Source organism: Mixophyes fleayi, chromosome 7 (genome assembly GCF_038048845.1).
Source record: "Mixophyes fleayi isolate aMixFle1 chromosome 7, aMixFle1.hap1, whole genome shotgun sequence".
NCBI classification, from domain to species: Eukaryota; Metazoa; Chordata; class Amphibia; order Anura; family Limnodynastidae; genus Mixophyes; species Mixophyes fleayi.
Genome location: NC_134408.1, coordinates 132,489,721 through 132,507,600, shown reverse-complemented (window position 1 = coordinate 132,507,600; position 17,880 = coordinate 132,489,721). Strand labels below are relative to the sequence as shown.

Sequence of the window (17,880 nt, the reverse complement as noted above, 5' to 3'; positions counted from 1 at the left end):
GCAGGGTGAAAGCCATTAACTAATGCAGAAGCATGGATGAAGGCTAGAGGAACGGACACCACTGTATAACGCTCTTATTAATGACTGCTGTATATGCATCCAACGAAGATCTCTGCATTACATAATGCTCCATGTTTTTACCAGATGTCCTGGTTACTCCCAATAAACCTTGTGTGACATTCCAGAGCCTTATTACAGCACAATTTCGTGACTTACAAGTGCTAAAAGGACAGAGTATAACTCAACAACTATTTTTTTTATTTTTATATAAAAGTACACTTGTGGAAAAACTGATAGCCACGTCTGGACTCTTAATATAAATCAATACCTTTATTAATTGCTGTTTTATGCTGCCACTTTAGGACACCCAGATACAATTTATAGAGGACATGGGTTTAGTATTCACTAACTTAGGTCGGAAACTAAAGAGCCTTCAGACAGGACTCTGGCTAGCGAGGCATGCTGGGACTTTTAGTTCAGTAACAGCATCACATAGTGAATTAAATAGAGGCACTGTTGCTTTTCAACGGTATGGAAATCATTGGCATTTTATTAAAAACGGCAGCTACAAATATAAACCGGCATCAGAGATTTACACAGCAAACTGCCCCCACCTGTTTTCCTGCATTGCAGGACCTAACTGTAAGTTGGGTAATGTAAGCCAGCAATAGATCATATGCAGATACATGTGGAGGAGCTATAGATCTTTCCTGGCGTGGATCGTGCCTCACAGATGGATAGCCTGGCATCAATACTGTATATCACCAAACACACTGCTGCCTCACAATCTGCTTTCGTTAGGCCGATGTCCAGAACACCAAACCCTGATTTATAATACCCAGATGGCAGATTTAAATCTCCATGATGTCGTACACTGCAAAACTCACATCTGTAAGGTTTGTGTATTTATGTACATCAGTCTATCTTGGTTTCAGCTCCCAGTAATTTTACATATGGTTCCTTTTTGTGCGGTCTTGGCCTACCTCCAAGGATGCTTCTAGTATTATAAACTTAACAGTTTGCACACCAACAGAGGATCCTGTGACACAGACTCTAAAGACAAACTAAAAATGAGTCATTCTCTTGAAAATCTGATGAATGGTGAAAGGAGTGGGGTGGGGAATGTGCTAATTTTGTAGCATAGGTTCTTATTTTTCCTCTACTTGTGACTATTCACACCTCAGAATGACAGGTAAAGCCATATGAAGCCTACAGGCAGCATGTTTTTAGAAGGAATACTGACATACCTGAAAACTGCCAATCACCACAGCACAGTGGAGGCAGCCATTTTGTTCAAGAGAATCCAGCTCCTAAACTCACTAGGAACCAGTGACATCACCCGATGTACAAAATGGCTGCCTCCTCTGTATGTAGAAAACAGGTATGCTTTAAGATTACTGCAATTCCCTGGATGTAGAATATAATTCACACAGCTTTGTTGGATCTTAATCTTACAATGACTGCTCCATTCACAATGAGCAATATCTTCAATCAAATATTTTTTTTAGCTTTTACTTGGTCAAATCTTTGTCCACCAGTAAAAAATACAAAAGAAAAACCCCAAAAATATGGAGATTGATAAAAGTGCCATCTGTCTGACAATACTAACCTAAAAATAAAAGCACCACTGCTATTATATGTACTAAAATAACGTTCCTTTAGACGTTCATACTATGTTTTTTTATATAATTTTTTACAACACAACTATGTCAGTAAATAAAGTATGAATATCAGTAAACAATTTTACAATGGTCTGTAAAATTATTTTTCAAGTCCACATATAAGCATAAGACAAGCTAATACTAACTATAGTACATAGCATACTACTATAATACTAAAGGTTGGAACAACAAACTATTTCTGAATAGTTTCCACAAGCTTTACTATATCACATTAAGTTATTTAAGGGTTTATCCACAGAGCACTATTGCTGACTACAGCAGAAATTGGAAAAGGGACAGAACATTATGTCTCAGGAGGCATGTGATTGGATGGTACAACAACCAACCAATCACCTGCCTCCTTCAGCTTTGTGCAGCAAGCTCGATACTGCTGCAGCCATTAATAGTAATGCATCCACAATCCTTTTAAAGGAACATAATACTTAACAAGTGTTGTAGCTCCCACTCATGTTAATACTTGTTAATACATGTTAATACATGCATAAGACTGTGCTCCTCTGTTTATAACACAGCATCTAATAAACATTTGGTTGATTGTCAGAATTGAGGTTTTTTTGTGTGTGTTTACAACATATATGTAACACACAGGCACATACGAAATTTAATCTGATCTCTGAAATTAGGAGCTTTACATATATAGGACATTACTGAATTTAAATAAAAGATTGACAGTGGATATCTTCCAAAGGCCATAACAAATAATGATCCAAACGATAACAGTCGGATTATTACTGGGCATAGAACTGGATTGGGGGGGCCGTAATACCCCAATGTCACATTACCAGCATAAATCGAGGGGCGAGACAACATCATAAAGTCCTTATTAGGCCCAAGACTCTAGCCGAGAATGATGGGAATACTAATCCAACAACTGTAGGCCTTGACTGACATAATTTGATAATGTCTAATAGAAAACAAATACATGTTTAAGGAGAAAATGCAAGAAATGTTATTATCCTCCGACTCCTCCAGCAGGAGGAGATCCGGACACTTATTGAAAGGTACCTTTGCCATCTGTGCTTGGACTCCTGTCGCCTTCAGAGCAGACACAGCTTTCTGAGCAGCTGCTGGGCTGTCAAAGTCTACAAATCCATAACCTGCAGATCATAAACATGACAATTTATTCACCCATCAACAGAGGCAGCTCCTGCAAACAGACTCTCAAGACATCACTATTCACCGTGCACAGACTGAGATGGGATAAATACTAGTCATAACATGGATCCTATGAGAGTATGACATCGCCATGTGAATATTGTATTCCCCTTTACATTATTCCCAATAAAGTAGTAGAACCTCCGCTTGTCCATTTTCATCAACCCAGCACAGGTAATTTCCTTATGTAACTTTCAAATGATCACGTGTGTTTGCCCCCTTGCGTTCATGCGGAATATTTGTGTATTGCATACAAAAAATAATATGTAAAGTTTAGAGAAAAAAAAACCCTGCACAGAACCTGTTGTATATGAATTCCTCCACATAGAAGAGTACTTAGAGGGGGTCCTCGGCATAGGACCCTAGCCCATTATATTAGGGTGAGGATTGGTACACTTTTTAAATGTAGTACTCCAGAACATGGGTAACCAACTTTATGCGTACAGGGGTGGACACTGCCATTGTCTTCTCCTGGTTCCCTGACAATGGCTGTATGAGACCGGACTTGTCTGTAAGGAGGAGAGATGAGAAAGCCATGGTGAACCTTGAACTGACCCTGCTGGATTAGATTGATAGGACTTGTAAATTAACACTGGCTATCTAATCAGTTTACCTTAGTATTCTTTAGAGTGAAGCATGCAGGACACGCAAACAGTTAAAACACATTATGACGGGAGAGAGAGAGCCTGCAAGTGTCCCAAATCGGAGCACTAACAACCATAATGAGCGCCTATGTATGTGACCAAGACATGCCACCGCGGAGGCCCTGTCAGAAATAATTGCAGGATTGGTGCTGACATGGTCAATTAAAGCCGTAGTGCCAATTACTTGTCAGTTCAAGGACGCCAGCCAATTCTATAAGGCTGGCTGGAGCTGCAGCTTAATATTGAACATTCCCCACAGAAAATGAACATGCTGCAATACATTTCAGTGCTGAAGAAGATTCTAATTAAAAGTAAGATTTACTGCACGGGGAAGAGTAACTCTGGAGGTGTCAGCTGTCCTTCTCCGGCTTGTTTGTATACAGAAGACAAGTGCCAGCAGCAAGCGTGTGCGTCAGGAGACATACAGCTCAGGAGAATACTTCCATCTATATCCCTCAATGTGCCACTAATCACCCTCACAAATGTGTATGTAAAAGTGCACACAGCCTATCACAAGTGATTCGGGGTTCAGGCTACCCTAGGCCAATACGCTCACAGCGCCTAATCGTCTTCCGAGCCGGGATAAAGCGCTGAAAGCAAAAACAAACTTGTCCTTAATTTGAAATCCTGCTTCCCTTACCCTCCCCAACCAACGGGGATTATCAATGCCGACATTGTGCCCAAGATCAGCACAGGTGGTAACATATTGAACGAGATATAAAATTTGTAAGAATGTACTAAAAGTTGCAGTTACGAAATGATAAACAATAGCATATGTCCTTAACTATGATCTGCTCCATTTACCTTCTCTCTCTACAGAATAAATCTAAATGCAAACCTGCTACTCATTCTCCTGCCATGGCAGCACCTAGGCAAACTTATTAACATCTACCTTCAAGACTCAGTGTAGCTCATGTAACGTAAGAAGCTCAGCTCCTCCCTGACCAAGCCATCAGGAAGGCCACCTCTGAGAAACATTTTCAATTTAAGTGGGAGGTGGGAATATGGTCTCCTCCCAATTCAGGACTGCATCAGCAGACACCCCTCAGTGTGCAGCCTCCTGTGCAGAAGCAGGTAGGTCACCCCCCCCCCCCCCCCAAACCATGCTCCCCACTCGGAACCTTGTCGCAGCCTAGTAAGCCCATTGGTTAATTACGTGCTGCAACTAGTTTGGTAATTTTTTTTCCCCCTGTGCACAGAAGACTTCCTGATTTAGGACTCATTACCCTTAATCTTTTTTTTTTTTTTTAAATGCAAGCAAAACGCGTGTGACACAAGAGACCATTGTTTTTCAAAATGCGACCCATTTACCGCATGCAAACTCATCCAGAAGCCTACAGGAAGCTACGCCACTAGAAAACAACACGTATCAAACACGTTGCCATGTATTTTTTTACTACTAATAAAAACACTAGTAAAAGTCTAAGGAAATGTAAAAAGTATGCTGAATACCCCACACCCAGTAGAATAATGGAAACTTTTACAAATATATTTGTGAATGTTTTTGGCTGCGCTTTTGCAGAGGCATACTTGTGTTTTCGGCTTACTGGTCCTATTTTTAGTTGAAACTATATTTGCTACAGTTTAAATCCTCCTGCATCAGAACCAACTGCCCCCGGACAGTCAATGTCAACTCCTAAGTAAACATTATTCATTTTGATTGACTGATAAAAGTACCAGACACTTGGAGTCTGTGGCCAACCTCCGCTGCCCCTTCACAGACATTACAGCAAATCACATTTTCATCAGGTTTTCGATAGTAAAGAGGGAGATGAGAGACGAGAGCCAAAGCTGGTAACAGCCAAAGTACCGGCTCTTGTCCACGCTTAGCATGGAAAGTATTGATTTGCTCTGTAATGTAGGAAAATGCTGACTGCTGGTTTCCTATAATGAGGCCTCCCCCCTGCACTCAGTGCTGAGAAGTGAAAGCGGAGACTGTGCCTTGCAAAATCGTATTATTCATTTCCCTCCTACTAAAGAATGTGACTGCAGGAAACCGTGTGGCTCTACCGTGACCTTCCAAAAAAGTCCTTTCCTGCTTACTCATGGGTGACTGGTAAAATTAAAATCTAGCCGAATACTTTCCTTGCCCACTGAGCACCAAACACCTTTCTCCCCACACACACATCTTATCATTCTATGTTTATATTCAACTAAAAAGAGGGATAAAAAGCAGGGAGCATGAGGTCATGCCTCGCAGCATGATACCAAAACATATCACTGTGGTAGCAGCTACTCAAAACTAGGCTGCAGAGCAGGAGGTTAAGGCATAAAGCTGGGTACACACTTCAGAAATTTCAACCAACTTTTTATGCCGAGGGATTTTACATGCGATCGATGTTCCGATCGCTCGGTCCATGGACTGCATACACACTAGCCTTGTTTAGGACGATAAAGGGAAGAGCGGACGTCCCTTTAGCGACTTTTTACAGCCATGTTGTCGTGAGCAATGACTGTAATTTCGTACTCACTGTTGTGGATCGGTTGGAAGTTTATACACACTACACAACGGAAACGAGATTGGAACGAAAATATTAAACGGTACGACCAACCAAATGAGGCGACAATCGTCCATTTGGGCAGACTTTCTTCCATCGTGTCACTGTACACACTGACCCGACTTTTGAACGAGCGGTCGTATGTCGGCTGATTTAGCTGATTTTTGGATGAAAACTGTGTAGTGTGTACCCAGCTTAAGTTTCACTCGATGATCATATGGGAATTTACAAAAGAAAATAAAAAGAAATGATTTGTTTACCAATTAAAGGAACAGGAGATACCCCTCTGCCATGCCTCTTCAAGAACAAAGAACACACACCATGGAGAGATTCATCATGTAATTAAGTGGTGCTTAAATTGACCACCTTCTAATTAGCCCAGCCAAGTTGCACATTGTGTAATCCTGTCATATTATTAGTACTGCTAAACAGTCTCTGACAGTCTTCTTCTTAACAAGCAAACCAGTCCTGTGTTTAATATCAGGATTGTCTGAACTTGAACTAAAGGCACAATAACTGTTTTTATTTTCCATCTGTATTTTATCTAATGGAAACAATAAGAGGTGATTGTGTAATGATATTCAAGCCGCAGGGATTCTATAGAGAACATGCAAACTATCTAAAGCAGAAAACATGTAGCAATGTTGTTGGTAATTTTGGATAATTTGTACAAAATGGGCCTGAAATCAATATATTTGTACGATCATGAAGAATGTTAAACAAAACATTTGAATGTTAAACTTTAACATCAGCCAATGACCAAAATCGGATTGTGGCCACTGGACCAACTTGCTTCCGACACTCCATGTGAAATGGGTGTTTGACCTATTTACAAAAGGCCTATATCTATGGAATGAATTCAAGCCAGACCACAAATGTGCGTCTCCAAACTGAATACGGAAATGGTTGTTTGGTGATTAGGCCAAATGAACAGCTCTTAATTTGCGTGGTTGATTCCATTCCCCAAGTGTGTGGCCAGATAGCTTTGCAGGCAAAGCTAAAAATTAGAATTAGATCTGGGATGTGTCATAGCTGTGATGACAGTAATACGTCAGCAATAGCAGTAATGCCCAGTCGTACGTACAGCATTGGCATTAATGCCTAGTAGTATGCCAACCGTAAGGTCCATTACTAAGCCATGATTAGCAGTTATGCCCACTAATATGTAAAGCAGTAAAAGTAACGCATAACATGAGTGTTGCCAGATAATATGCCTGGGGCAGTAATGGGTATTAGTATTCCACCAGTTGTGCCCAATAACATATCAACAGTAATAGCAGTACAGATGTTCAGCAATAAGAGAACAGCAGTAGTAACGATGAGTAACAAACCAGCATTAATAGTATTGCTCATTATAGCTTTATAAATGTGCTCAGCAGAGGGCCACATGGGAAACAACTGTGCAGCGGAGACCTAAACACAGTTTTGATGAGACACCTTGTAAAATGTGAATCTACATGTCTATACTGCTGCCGTACACCCAGCTTATTTATCTTTTCTATTTCATGTTTTAGGATTAAGCTCCACTCTGACTTACAGAAAACTATCGACATCTACTTGGGAAAAATACCAGAGCAGTTTCATTGGTCTACTGTGTGCAATGTGTCTGCTGGGCACGGAAATTCTTTATTGGAACCAAATCTAATGCTTGCAGGTGGGTTTGCTGTTAACTCTTTATGGATGCAAATGTACTAGCAAAATAATATAACAGCCCTATAATTCTGTATCACCTGGGGCAGATGTCTGCAGCCCAGTGCTACAGGCTGCATGTACTACACAGGGCTTTTATTGTTTTATTTATATTTCGTAGTTGCTCTACTATGGTCACTGCCTACCACGGCCGGACTGGCCATCTGGCACTTCTGGCAAATGCCAGAAGGGCCGATGGCCAAATGGGCCGGTCTGCTTGCCCGCCGAGCAGCAGCACTCTGCGCACTGCTCGGCGGACGGAGAATCAGTGACAGCCGCCTATGCGACCAATCACATGGGACAGCACCTGTCACGTGGTGCCGTCCCATGTGATTGATCGCATAGGCGGCTGTCACTGATTCTCCATCTGCCGGGCAGCGCGCTGAGTGCTGCTGCTGGAAGTAAAAAGGCAAGTGTGTGTGTGTGTGTGTGTAAGTAATAGTGTGTCTGAGTGTGTGTGTAAGTAATAGTGTGTCTGTGTGTGTGTGTAAGTAATAGTGTGTCTGTGTGTGTAAGTAATAGTGGAGCTAACAAACAGTGGGGCAAACAAACTGGGGCTAACAAACTGGGCCAAACAAACAGTGGGGCAAACAAACAGTGGGGCAAACAAACAGTGGGGCAAACAAACAGTGGGGCAAACAAACAGTGGGGCAAACAAACAGTGGGGCAAACAAACAGTGGGGCAAACAAACAGTGGGGCAAACAAACAGTGGGGCAAACAAACAGTGGGGCAAACAAACAGTGGGGCAAACAAACAGTGGGGCAAACAAACTGGGGCAAACAAACAATGGGGCAAACAAACAGTGGGGCAAACAAACAGTGGGGCAAACAAACAGTGGGGCAAACAAACAGTGGGGCAAACAATGGGGCAAACAAACAATGGGGCAAACAAACTGGGGCAAACAAACAGTGGGGCAAACAAACAGTGGGGCAAACAAACTGGGGCAAACAAACAATGGGGCAAACAAACTGGGGCAAACAAACAATGGGTTAACAAACTGGGGCAAACAAACAATGGGGCAAACAAACTGGGGCAAACAAACAATGGGGCAAACAAACTGGGGCAAACAAACAATGGGGCAAACAAACTGGGGCAAACAGTGGGGATAACAAACAGTGGGGCAAACTGGGGCTAAAACAAACAGTGGGGCAAACAAACAGTGGGGCAAACAAACTGGGGCTAAAACAAACAGTGGGGCTAACAAACAGTGGGGCTAACAAACAGTGGGGCTAACAAACAGTGGAGCAAACAGTGTGTCTAATAGTGGGGCTAATAGTGTGGCTGTGGGGCCCCATGTTGCTATAGTGTGCGTGTGTGTTTTGCCCATGTTTATATAGTGTGCATGCGCAGTATTTTATATATAATATGTGAGGGAAAGGAGGATCTTAATATAGTGTTGGGAGGTAGGCTATTTAATTGTGGAGTGTAGGGGGGGGCTAATTATTTAAGGTGAGGTGAAAGAACCTTTAATTTAATGCTGGGGTGGGCTATCAATTGAATATGGGGCTGATTTTGGGGAGGAGAGCATCCTGCAGCAAGCCGAGGAGCTCTAAGTACCACAAGGTTTTGTAATCTCGTGAGACAAAGAGCTTCCCTGCTCACTCTGCAGGAAGTTCCCATCCTTATGGATGTCAGCAGCACCAGAAGCAGAGATAAATGTAATGTTTTATTATGTATGTATCAATGCCCCCTGTTGGCCACACCCACAACACAATGCAGCCACGCCCTTTTTGCCGCCGGCGCTGCGCGACGGCGGCACGCGATTTCTTTCATGCTTTTACTGAGGTGGGCCTGTGTATGTTAAATGCCAGGGCTGATTTTTAGTCCCAGTCCGGCCCTGCTGCCTACTGAACCTATCAAGAGAAAAAGTGACAATAGTTTGGATTGAACACTCCACACTTTTCTCCAACTAAACTTGAAGACTCTCCATGTTGTAATTACAGTATCACCAAGCTGAAATGGGTCATCATTATGACTACATACCTTTACATTTGTTTGTTGTCTTATCCAAAATAGCCTTTGTGGATACAATCTTGCCATATCTAAGTAAACAAAACAAATAAAGACAGATTATTATAATGAAACATCACAGTGTATATGTTAACCCATGTTTAATATTCTGCACAATTTAGAAGGGGGCTTATAGAGTATGTACACATTTGGGGGATGGTTAGGCTACAAAGAGCCCCTTTGCTAGCACCCAGCTGTGCCACAGGTGAACCCGCCTCTCCTAAAGCAAGGATTACAGGGGAGCAACATCACCTGGTCTCCTAGTTAGGGAGTAGGGGGGCAACTTGAGCAAAAATACAAAAAATATTTTAAAAACAAATAAGCATTGTCATAGCTCATCAAGTATATAAACCAAGTAGACTGTACAACTTAATTGCAGCTATTTACCAAAGTCCCCTATCAGCCATATACCAATATGACAATCAATATATATACCAATAAGCCCCTCACCCATAAAATTATTAGATAAATAAATTTTCAATTGAATTAAAACCTCTAACAAAATTTGTCAATTTTAGAACAGCAAAATAACGAAATGCAATATGTAAAATAAATGTGTTTATACATTATTAGAATTATGGCACGGTTAGCTAGCTAGAGATGTATCAATCTCTAGAAAAGGATTATATAAATGGCAGCAACCAATCACAGCTGGGTTTCAAAGTTGCCATGGAAATAGCAGACCCAATCAGACTAGGGGGTATATTTACTAAACTGCGGGTTTCAAAAAGTGGAGATGTTGCCTATAGCAACCAATCGGATTCTAACTGTCATTTATTTAGTGCATTCTACAAAATGACAGCTAGAATCTGATTGGTTGCTATAGGCAACATCTCCGCTTTTTCAAGCCCTCAGTTTAGTAAATATACCCCAAAGGGTACAACGGAAAAGTCCTCCATAGACTGGCCTTAACATCAAGTGGTTAAACATGTGAATGTCATCCTTGGTTTCATTTCCTGGTAATACTCCTCCTCAGTAAGACATGTGTGAGAAGGCCCTGCCCTACATTCCAGGGCACATCGCCCAACCCGTGTCCTCTGCTTCATTCTGGATTATATCCCTGACAGGAACATGGCTTGTATGCTGTTCTACTTGTCCACACTCATGATAACCCAGAGAAACCAACAGTGATTAATGTTTGCTTTAAACACAATGACACTAAGAGAAGCCAATATTTTCGTTCTCACACGTTTTTTGTGCACTCAGCAGAACTATATTTGTTAAATTACATGGAGTCCAGCAAGTGACTGTCTCCACTCCCTAACTTTACAGGCTATAGACCTCTATAGACCTCTCCTGTGGTATTAGCAGGATTCCAGTAGTCTACCTAACACACAAAATGGCTGTCTCCAGTGTTTAAGTGATGAGACCACTTTATACATCATGTACAACTTCTGTGCCTGATGGCATGATAAGGATAACAGGGACTGACAGGAGGAAAAGGGACTGACAGGAGAAAAAGAAGACTAAAGAGCAATTCTCATAACAATGAAGGTAAGCATAACGCACATTCAGTAGTAAAACAACACCCTCAGAATTTTCTTATTCCTCCTTGTCTTCAGGAGAGTTTACAGTGAGATTGGTTTAAAATAGATACTATTCCATATATGTAATAAAATAAAAATATATACCATGTGCTACTGTTAAATCCACATATTTGACATAAACAAGCTGTCTTTAAGACATTAATCCAACGTTGTTCGAAATGGTAGCAATGCACAGGCCTTCAAGTCTAAGAATCCACGTAGCGTCCAAGAATCTGTTTTTGGGGTCCTTTAATTGTAAAATACCCAATACACTGTACTGGAAGCTACGGTCTCAGAACAATGGCATACTAATACTTGGGTCCCAACTAAAAAAAAAAGTGATAAAAACAAGTTAAGTAGCACAGCAGTAGAGCATACATGAGCAACCGGTGTCTCTCCAGCTGTTGTGGAACTATAAATCCCAGCATGCCTTCCACAACCGCTGAAGAGCCAATGGATGCTCAATGCTGCATTAAAAGAAACAGATTCCCCTTATTCATTTCTCTAAAAATGAAAACCAGACACTGGAAATGACCGGGTCCTTTTGCACTGGCACAGCTCACCCCTATCCAACAAAACCACTTTTCACGGTTTTGTCCACTACATATTTTAGTTTTAGACCATGTGTGTACATCTGCCTCTGGCCATGTACCTAAACTGAAGGTAAATGATCATTTGTGATTTGCCTGCAAGCAAAGGAGCCAATGTGTTTGTTTGCAAAACACCTATGAACAAAAGATTCTCCAGAGAACAGACTGTGAACCACATTACTGGTCACTGCATCTATTATTTTATGCTGCATATTCTAAGAAAAGAGAGAACCTGTCAAGGTGTAGACACTGAGTAAAGCTGGGTACACACTACAGAAATTTCCACCAACTTTTTATGCCGAGCCATTTTACATGCGATCGATGATCCGATCGCTCGGTCCATGGACTGCATACACACTAGCCTGAAGATAAAGGGAAGAGCGGACGTCCCTTTAGCAACTTTTTACAGCCATGTTGTCATGAGCAATGACTGTAATTTCGTACTCACTGTTGTGGATCGGTCGGAAGTTTATACACACTACACAATGGAAACGAGATTGGAACGAAAATATTAAACGGTACGACCAACCAAATGAGGCGACAATCGTCCATTTGGGCAGACTTTCGACCATCGTGTCACTGCACACACTGACCCGACTTTTGAACGAGCGGTCGTATGTCGGCTGATTGAGCCGATTATTGGACAAAAACCGTGTAGTGTGTATCTAGCTTAAGGACATGGTTTAGGTGACAGCCAAGGCAGGACCTATCTGCACTTAGAGACAATACAATGCAGGCAAACACCCCTATGACTTTCCTAAGGGCAGTGTTGTTTAGCAAGTGCTGCTAATTAAGAAACATTATTGTGCTGTTATCATAGCAGGGCCCACCCACTAGACCTCCAACAGCCGCTCAGTTTTAGGGAGGGATGCTTTGTAATTAAGCGGTTAAACAACAACAACTAAAATCCTGTGACAAAGCTAAAGAAAAAAAAACCTGTAGCCCTGGAAAAATACTGCAATGATTACAAATGTGTACTGATCACCACAAGAGAATGTTTTCTAGTCTAGTTTTTCCCCAGAACAGGAAACCGGCTGAAGCCTTCGTATTGGTAAGTGGGATGAGTAATGTAATCAGATTGCTGTGAAGCTACTCAAATTGGGAGGGAGATGGCGAAGGGAAGAAATAAAATAAATGAGAAACAGAAAAACGAAAATTAGAACCACCAGAAATGACTGGGGGCATCTTCCAATCAGAGCAAACGACACTGTTCTGATAAAATATATAGAAAATACATGTGTTTTTAAAGGAACAACATCAGACCCTCCAACGATATCCCTTATAGAAAATACCCTGGTCTTAAATGTCCCACTAAATTGAATATTCCAGTTACAAAAGCCAATTAATTCACATATGTGAGCATGTTCATTAACATATATTAATTCATCCAGCAGAGGTATCTGCAATTGTAAATTAAGTGGGAAGTTTGGGAGCAGAACACATTCTTCCCGGCTAGACGGAGTCATGCTGGAAGCTGAGCAATGTTATTTTAGGACCACTGCACTAAAAGTTGCTTTATTTAAAAAAAAAAAAAAAAAAAAAAGTCACTAAAATCATTTTGCAATATCATAATTCTATATTGAAAAGTTTCAGGAGTTCTTAGAACTGCAAAGAGTTGATACAAAAAGAGTTTTTTCACTGGTATCACTATAAGGGGAAGATGCAATTGGTGCCTGGACATCCCCATGTTGTCCAGCTGTGCACATTGCCAGCCATTACGGTAGGAATCTCCGCTAGTTTTTCTGTGCACCTCTATGTGGTGTAAGAATGAGCTGAGATTCCTGCCATAAAATCTGCGTGATGTGTCTCCGTAGATGTTCCAGAGAAATCACGCTGAACTGAACCTCCCCCCAACTTTCAGGGCTACAGGGCAGCATCATCAATCCACAGTTCTCGGGCCAGGGCTGTGACACGAACCACAGGAAACCTAACTTATGGCTAACGGTACGAGCCGGTTAGTAAAATTTAGGTAAGTGTGTGATACTGAAGCTTTCAGCCTACAGTTTTCTGAACAAGAGTAGCCATGTTTACAGATGGTCTAGAGTGGTTCATGAACCAGTTTGTCAAACTGGATCCAAAGTTCGAAAATTCATGATAAATTCTCAAGATTTACAGGATATTGAAAAGTTTAAAGAAATTCAAGAAAGGCTAACAAGTTCAATCGTGTTCCAATCGGGTCATCCATGTTCAAGTTTAATGGCTACATTGTCTAGTATTTTTAACGGTTTTCTAGGTGAACTGTGAACTTCAAACAAGAAAACTGAACTGTTTCTTGTTCCAAAAAAAAAACCTCCCAATTTAAAATGGTTAAAAATACTACAATATGTAGCCATTTAAGCACAAACAGGCAGGACTCTATAGTTTATTTTAACCACTGTAAGAATCATAAATACTAACTGCTTTTGCAAACTTCAAACCACAATCACGAGTTCGAGGTACGTAATTCAAGAGCAGGACAACAACAGCAGTCAAACCATATTGAATCGGCCATCTGCACCACAATCAAACTCAACCCCTTCAGACCGGACAAATTCAATAAAAAATTTGTTAACCAGTTTGAATTTTTGGAGCATCTCTAGTTGAATGAATATGAGTGAGCTATCAAGATGGTAGACTCCGCTAATAATAATCACAGAAAGCAAAAGCTGAAGTTACAGAAAATAAAGTTCAGCCAATGACACACCCAGTCCCAAATTATTTTAGGGTAGAAGATGTTGCATGGGAAAGACATAGAGCCAGGGTTTAAAGAATAGTTCTGTGAATAAAAAATGTGTAACAGAATGTCTGAATAATGACTGAGAGTTCCAGAAGTGGGGTGTAACCCTACAAAAGTGTACATAGCAAAGAGTAAATAGCGAGAAAGGGAAATAATACATTATGAGTAAAGCTGTGAAGGGGTATCTTGAGGTGAGGTATGTATGAAGGGACAAGTAGTCCCTACACATCAGGGTCCATTTAGGTCAGCAGCCACGGAAATGTTTTGGGACTGTGGGAATAAACTGGAGCACACAAAGGAAACCTACAGAAACACAAGAACATACAAACTCCACACAGATTGGGCCCTGGTCGCAATCGAACCCATGGCCCCAGCAATGTGAGGCAGTGATGCTAACCACTGTGCTCTACACTACCCTTGAGAATAGACTGGGGGCTCATTCACATATATAAAGCTGGGAAAATGTGTGAACATGCAGGAAACTGAATGCACGCTTTAGGCCCATTTAAATTATCATTTTTTAGAGCACATTTTCCAAGTGCCTTGCATTTGTACCAATACTATCCATACTATGATTTATACCCGCGCTCCGGCAGATGGAGGACATATATAAAGAGAAGAGGTGGGCGTGACTTAATTTGTGTCATCAGGTGGGTTGGGCAAATGTACAACGCACTCTGTGTTCACAGATTATGGAAAGTGCTTCATTACGTTAGTTCCCCACTTACCTTCCAGTCAGCCAGGCTCGTAGGAGAATCACCTGTTCTCTTAGGAGAGTGAGCAACTATCAATCTATTGTACGTGAGAACTGGCCCTAAGGGTGCCTATTAAGGAACCTGTAATAACCAGGATGTTGCTGCCGTTAGTTGTGTTGCACTCTCATATGGTACATCTGTTCCATGCCTAGAAGCAACAAATTGCGTTGTTAATCTAGAATTCCTTCTGCGCTTTAAACTGGAAATGCATTTTCCTGTCACACAAAAGGAAGAGTCCTATCCTTACAGTTAATAGAGCAGTGCAAATGCTTGAACTACTTTGGCATCTAAAAAGGAACAATTAATTTTTTGCCCCTTCCCATGTAAAAATGACCAGAATTCTTGAAGTCTGCGCTTTTCTCAAGTCCTATCACTACAGAATTCTTTTAAAATCACCTTCGCACATCACAGTTTAGGAAGTTGACGGTTTCAAAGAGCTCATAAATTCATTGTGCTAAATTTAACAAATGGGTGAGTGCTTTCTGCAACCACACCCATAACTGTACAAAGATGCCAAGCTGGAGTGTAGGGGAGTGAGCAAGGAGTGGACGCGTATTGCCTGTTTGAGCCCTCTGGTGCAATTGTCGCTGGATACAAGAAGTGTATTGTTTCTAAATGCACAATATCTTTCATTAAGAAACATCTCTCTCAAACTTGTATGTGAGCACTGCTGGGAGGAGGAAGGGCCGTGTAGCCACTCTGTCTGTTCTTCTCAGACAGTAAATAGGCTGACTCCTTCGCTCTTCTGAAATACAAACGGCTGAGCACATCTGAGAACGTAAGCAAGTCGCTTGGAAAACAAGAAAAGTGGAATAATGTAAATTCCACCTGCTTCACGGCAATTAAAAAAAACAAAACATATGTTTTAGATATTTTTTTTTCCAGAAGCAAATGTGGTGAGGAAGTTTTGGAAAACGAGCAAAAAAAAAACAAACAAAAAAAAAAAAGAAAAGAAAACGCCACTTGCACCTAACGTAGGCTAGCTGATGAATAACATATATTACACAATACAAATTAAACATCTGGTGCTGCTTAATAAAATGTCTTCCACATACCCAAACAATGTAATAACCAGTAAAAATGTACACAGCTTTGGTGCCTAGGACACTGGCAGACAAAGAAACCTTTTAACGCTCTAAAGTTGGCCGCATATCTGTCAATTTTATCTGCCAATTTGGCAGTTTAGACTGAATTGCCCCAAAGCTGTAGTGGGTTGAGTTTCCACCTAGTTTAATCTGTATTTTGCCATTTTCACGGTTGTTAATATGCTTAAAAATTTTAAATATACCTATAATAATTTGCTTTGGTAAGTAGTCATGTGAGAGAGTGACAGACATATTTATATGGCACAATCTACCCTCTACTGTAAAATATGTGTGACATCACCGAGTTCGTGAACCAGATAAACGCACTATTTAGCAGTCCAAGGGCTAGATTTACTAAGCTGCGGGTTTGAAAAAGTGGGGATGTTGACTATAGCAACCAATCAGATTCTAGCTTTCATTTTTTTAGTACCTTCTACAAAATGACAGCTAGAATCTGATTGGTTGCTATAGGCAACATCCCCACTTTCTCAAACCCGCAGTTTAGTAAATCTAGCCCCAAGTGCTTTTAGACAGTGTTATACAGGGCATAGAACTCAGAGGTGGCTGATATTTCAGCCTTGTAGCCCGATGCCTCATTTCACGCTATCATATACTCATGAAACTTCTCTGCGACAATATATATGGTTAAACTTCATGGCACAGGTTGCATTACCTAACACATAAATAATATGCTCTGGTGTATGTTTGCACCTTACAAGACAGATACAAAATTCAGTTTACCTTCACTCATCTGAGTACTTGTCAAGTACAGCATTTTACTTTTCAAAATAGTGACAATATGCAATGTTTCAATCTAAACTGTGTTTAAATAAACAAGAGCCACACCATGCCAGAGTAAAAAGAACATCTAAACACTACACAATAAGAAAAGAAAAGGGTCCTCTGCAGCTGGTGACAGCAGAGTAAATTAGCGATTTCATTTCCTTTAACTTGGTCTTGTTGAAAGGGTTACAGAACATTCAATGCCAGCACCAAAGCTCTTTGTCAATCAAACACAAACACTGCAGAATAGGCCTATTCAAGCCTGGAGTGTGTATTTAGTGAGCCACCGAAGTGCACACATTTAAACACACTAAATGGTTTCAATGACACAAACGTGTCAGCTAGCAGTACAATGAATAACAAAAGACTTCCAATAACCCGAACATGGACAACAAACTGTACAATGGCACATGTACAGAAGGCATTGTGCACGGGGTCTGCAGGTCACTTTGCTAAATTCCAACGTTGTAAACGGTTGATAAACAGATCCGGGGCTGCACCAGTGGACGTGTTTGGTGAAATATTGAATGATGGCATCTATAACTGGAAGTAAAGAGTTAGAAAAGTAACACAGGGAGTCCATGTTTTCTTTTATTAGAATGACAAAGGTTCCCGCAGTTTACCCGATATTATTGTTTTGTTTATTAGATGACAATACAGATACCAGCAATTCATTGATTTTAGGAAAGAGAGAGGGGAAAGGGGGGGGGGGGGGGGTTCGTCGTGAGGGGAAAGAGTGTGACGTG

At 41.0% G+C, this 17,880-nt stretch overlaps 1 protein-coding gene across 7 annotated transcripts in view; it reads right to left on the bottom strand.

The window, feature by feature from the left end:
• RBMS1 (RNA binding motif single stranded interacting protein 1) overlaps window positions 1-17,880 on the bottom strand; it is a 208,100-nt gene that overhangs the window by 44,236 nt on the left and 145,984 nt on the right. For all 7 annotated transcript variants that reach the window (XM_075180778.1, XM_075180772.1, XM_075180774.1 and 4 more), the window contains exons 3-4: window positions 9,653-9,711; window positions 2,688-2,779 (exon numbers count right to left, since the gene is read on the bottom strand). In XM_075180778.1, coding sequence (XP_075036879.1) covers window positions 2,688-2,779; window positions 9,653-9,711 — 151 coding nt within the window. The remainder of the gene's footprint in view (window positions 1-2,687; window positions 2,780-9,652; window positions 9,712-17,880) is intronic.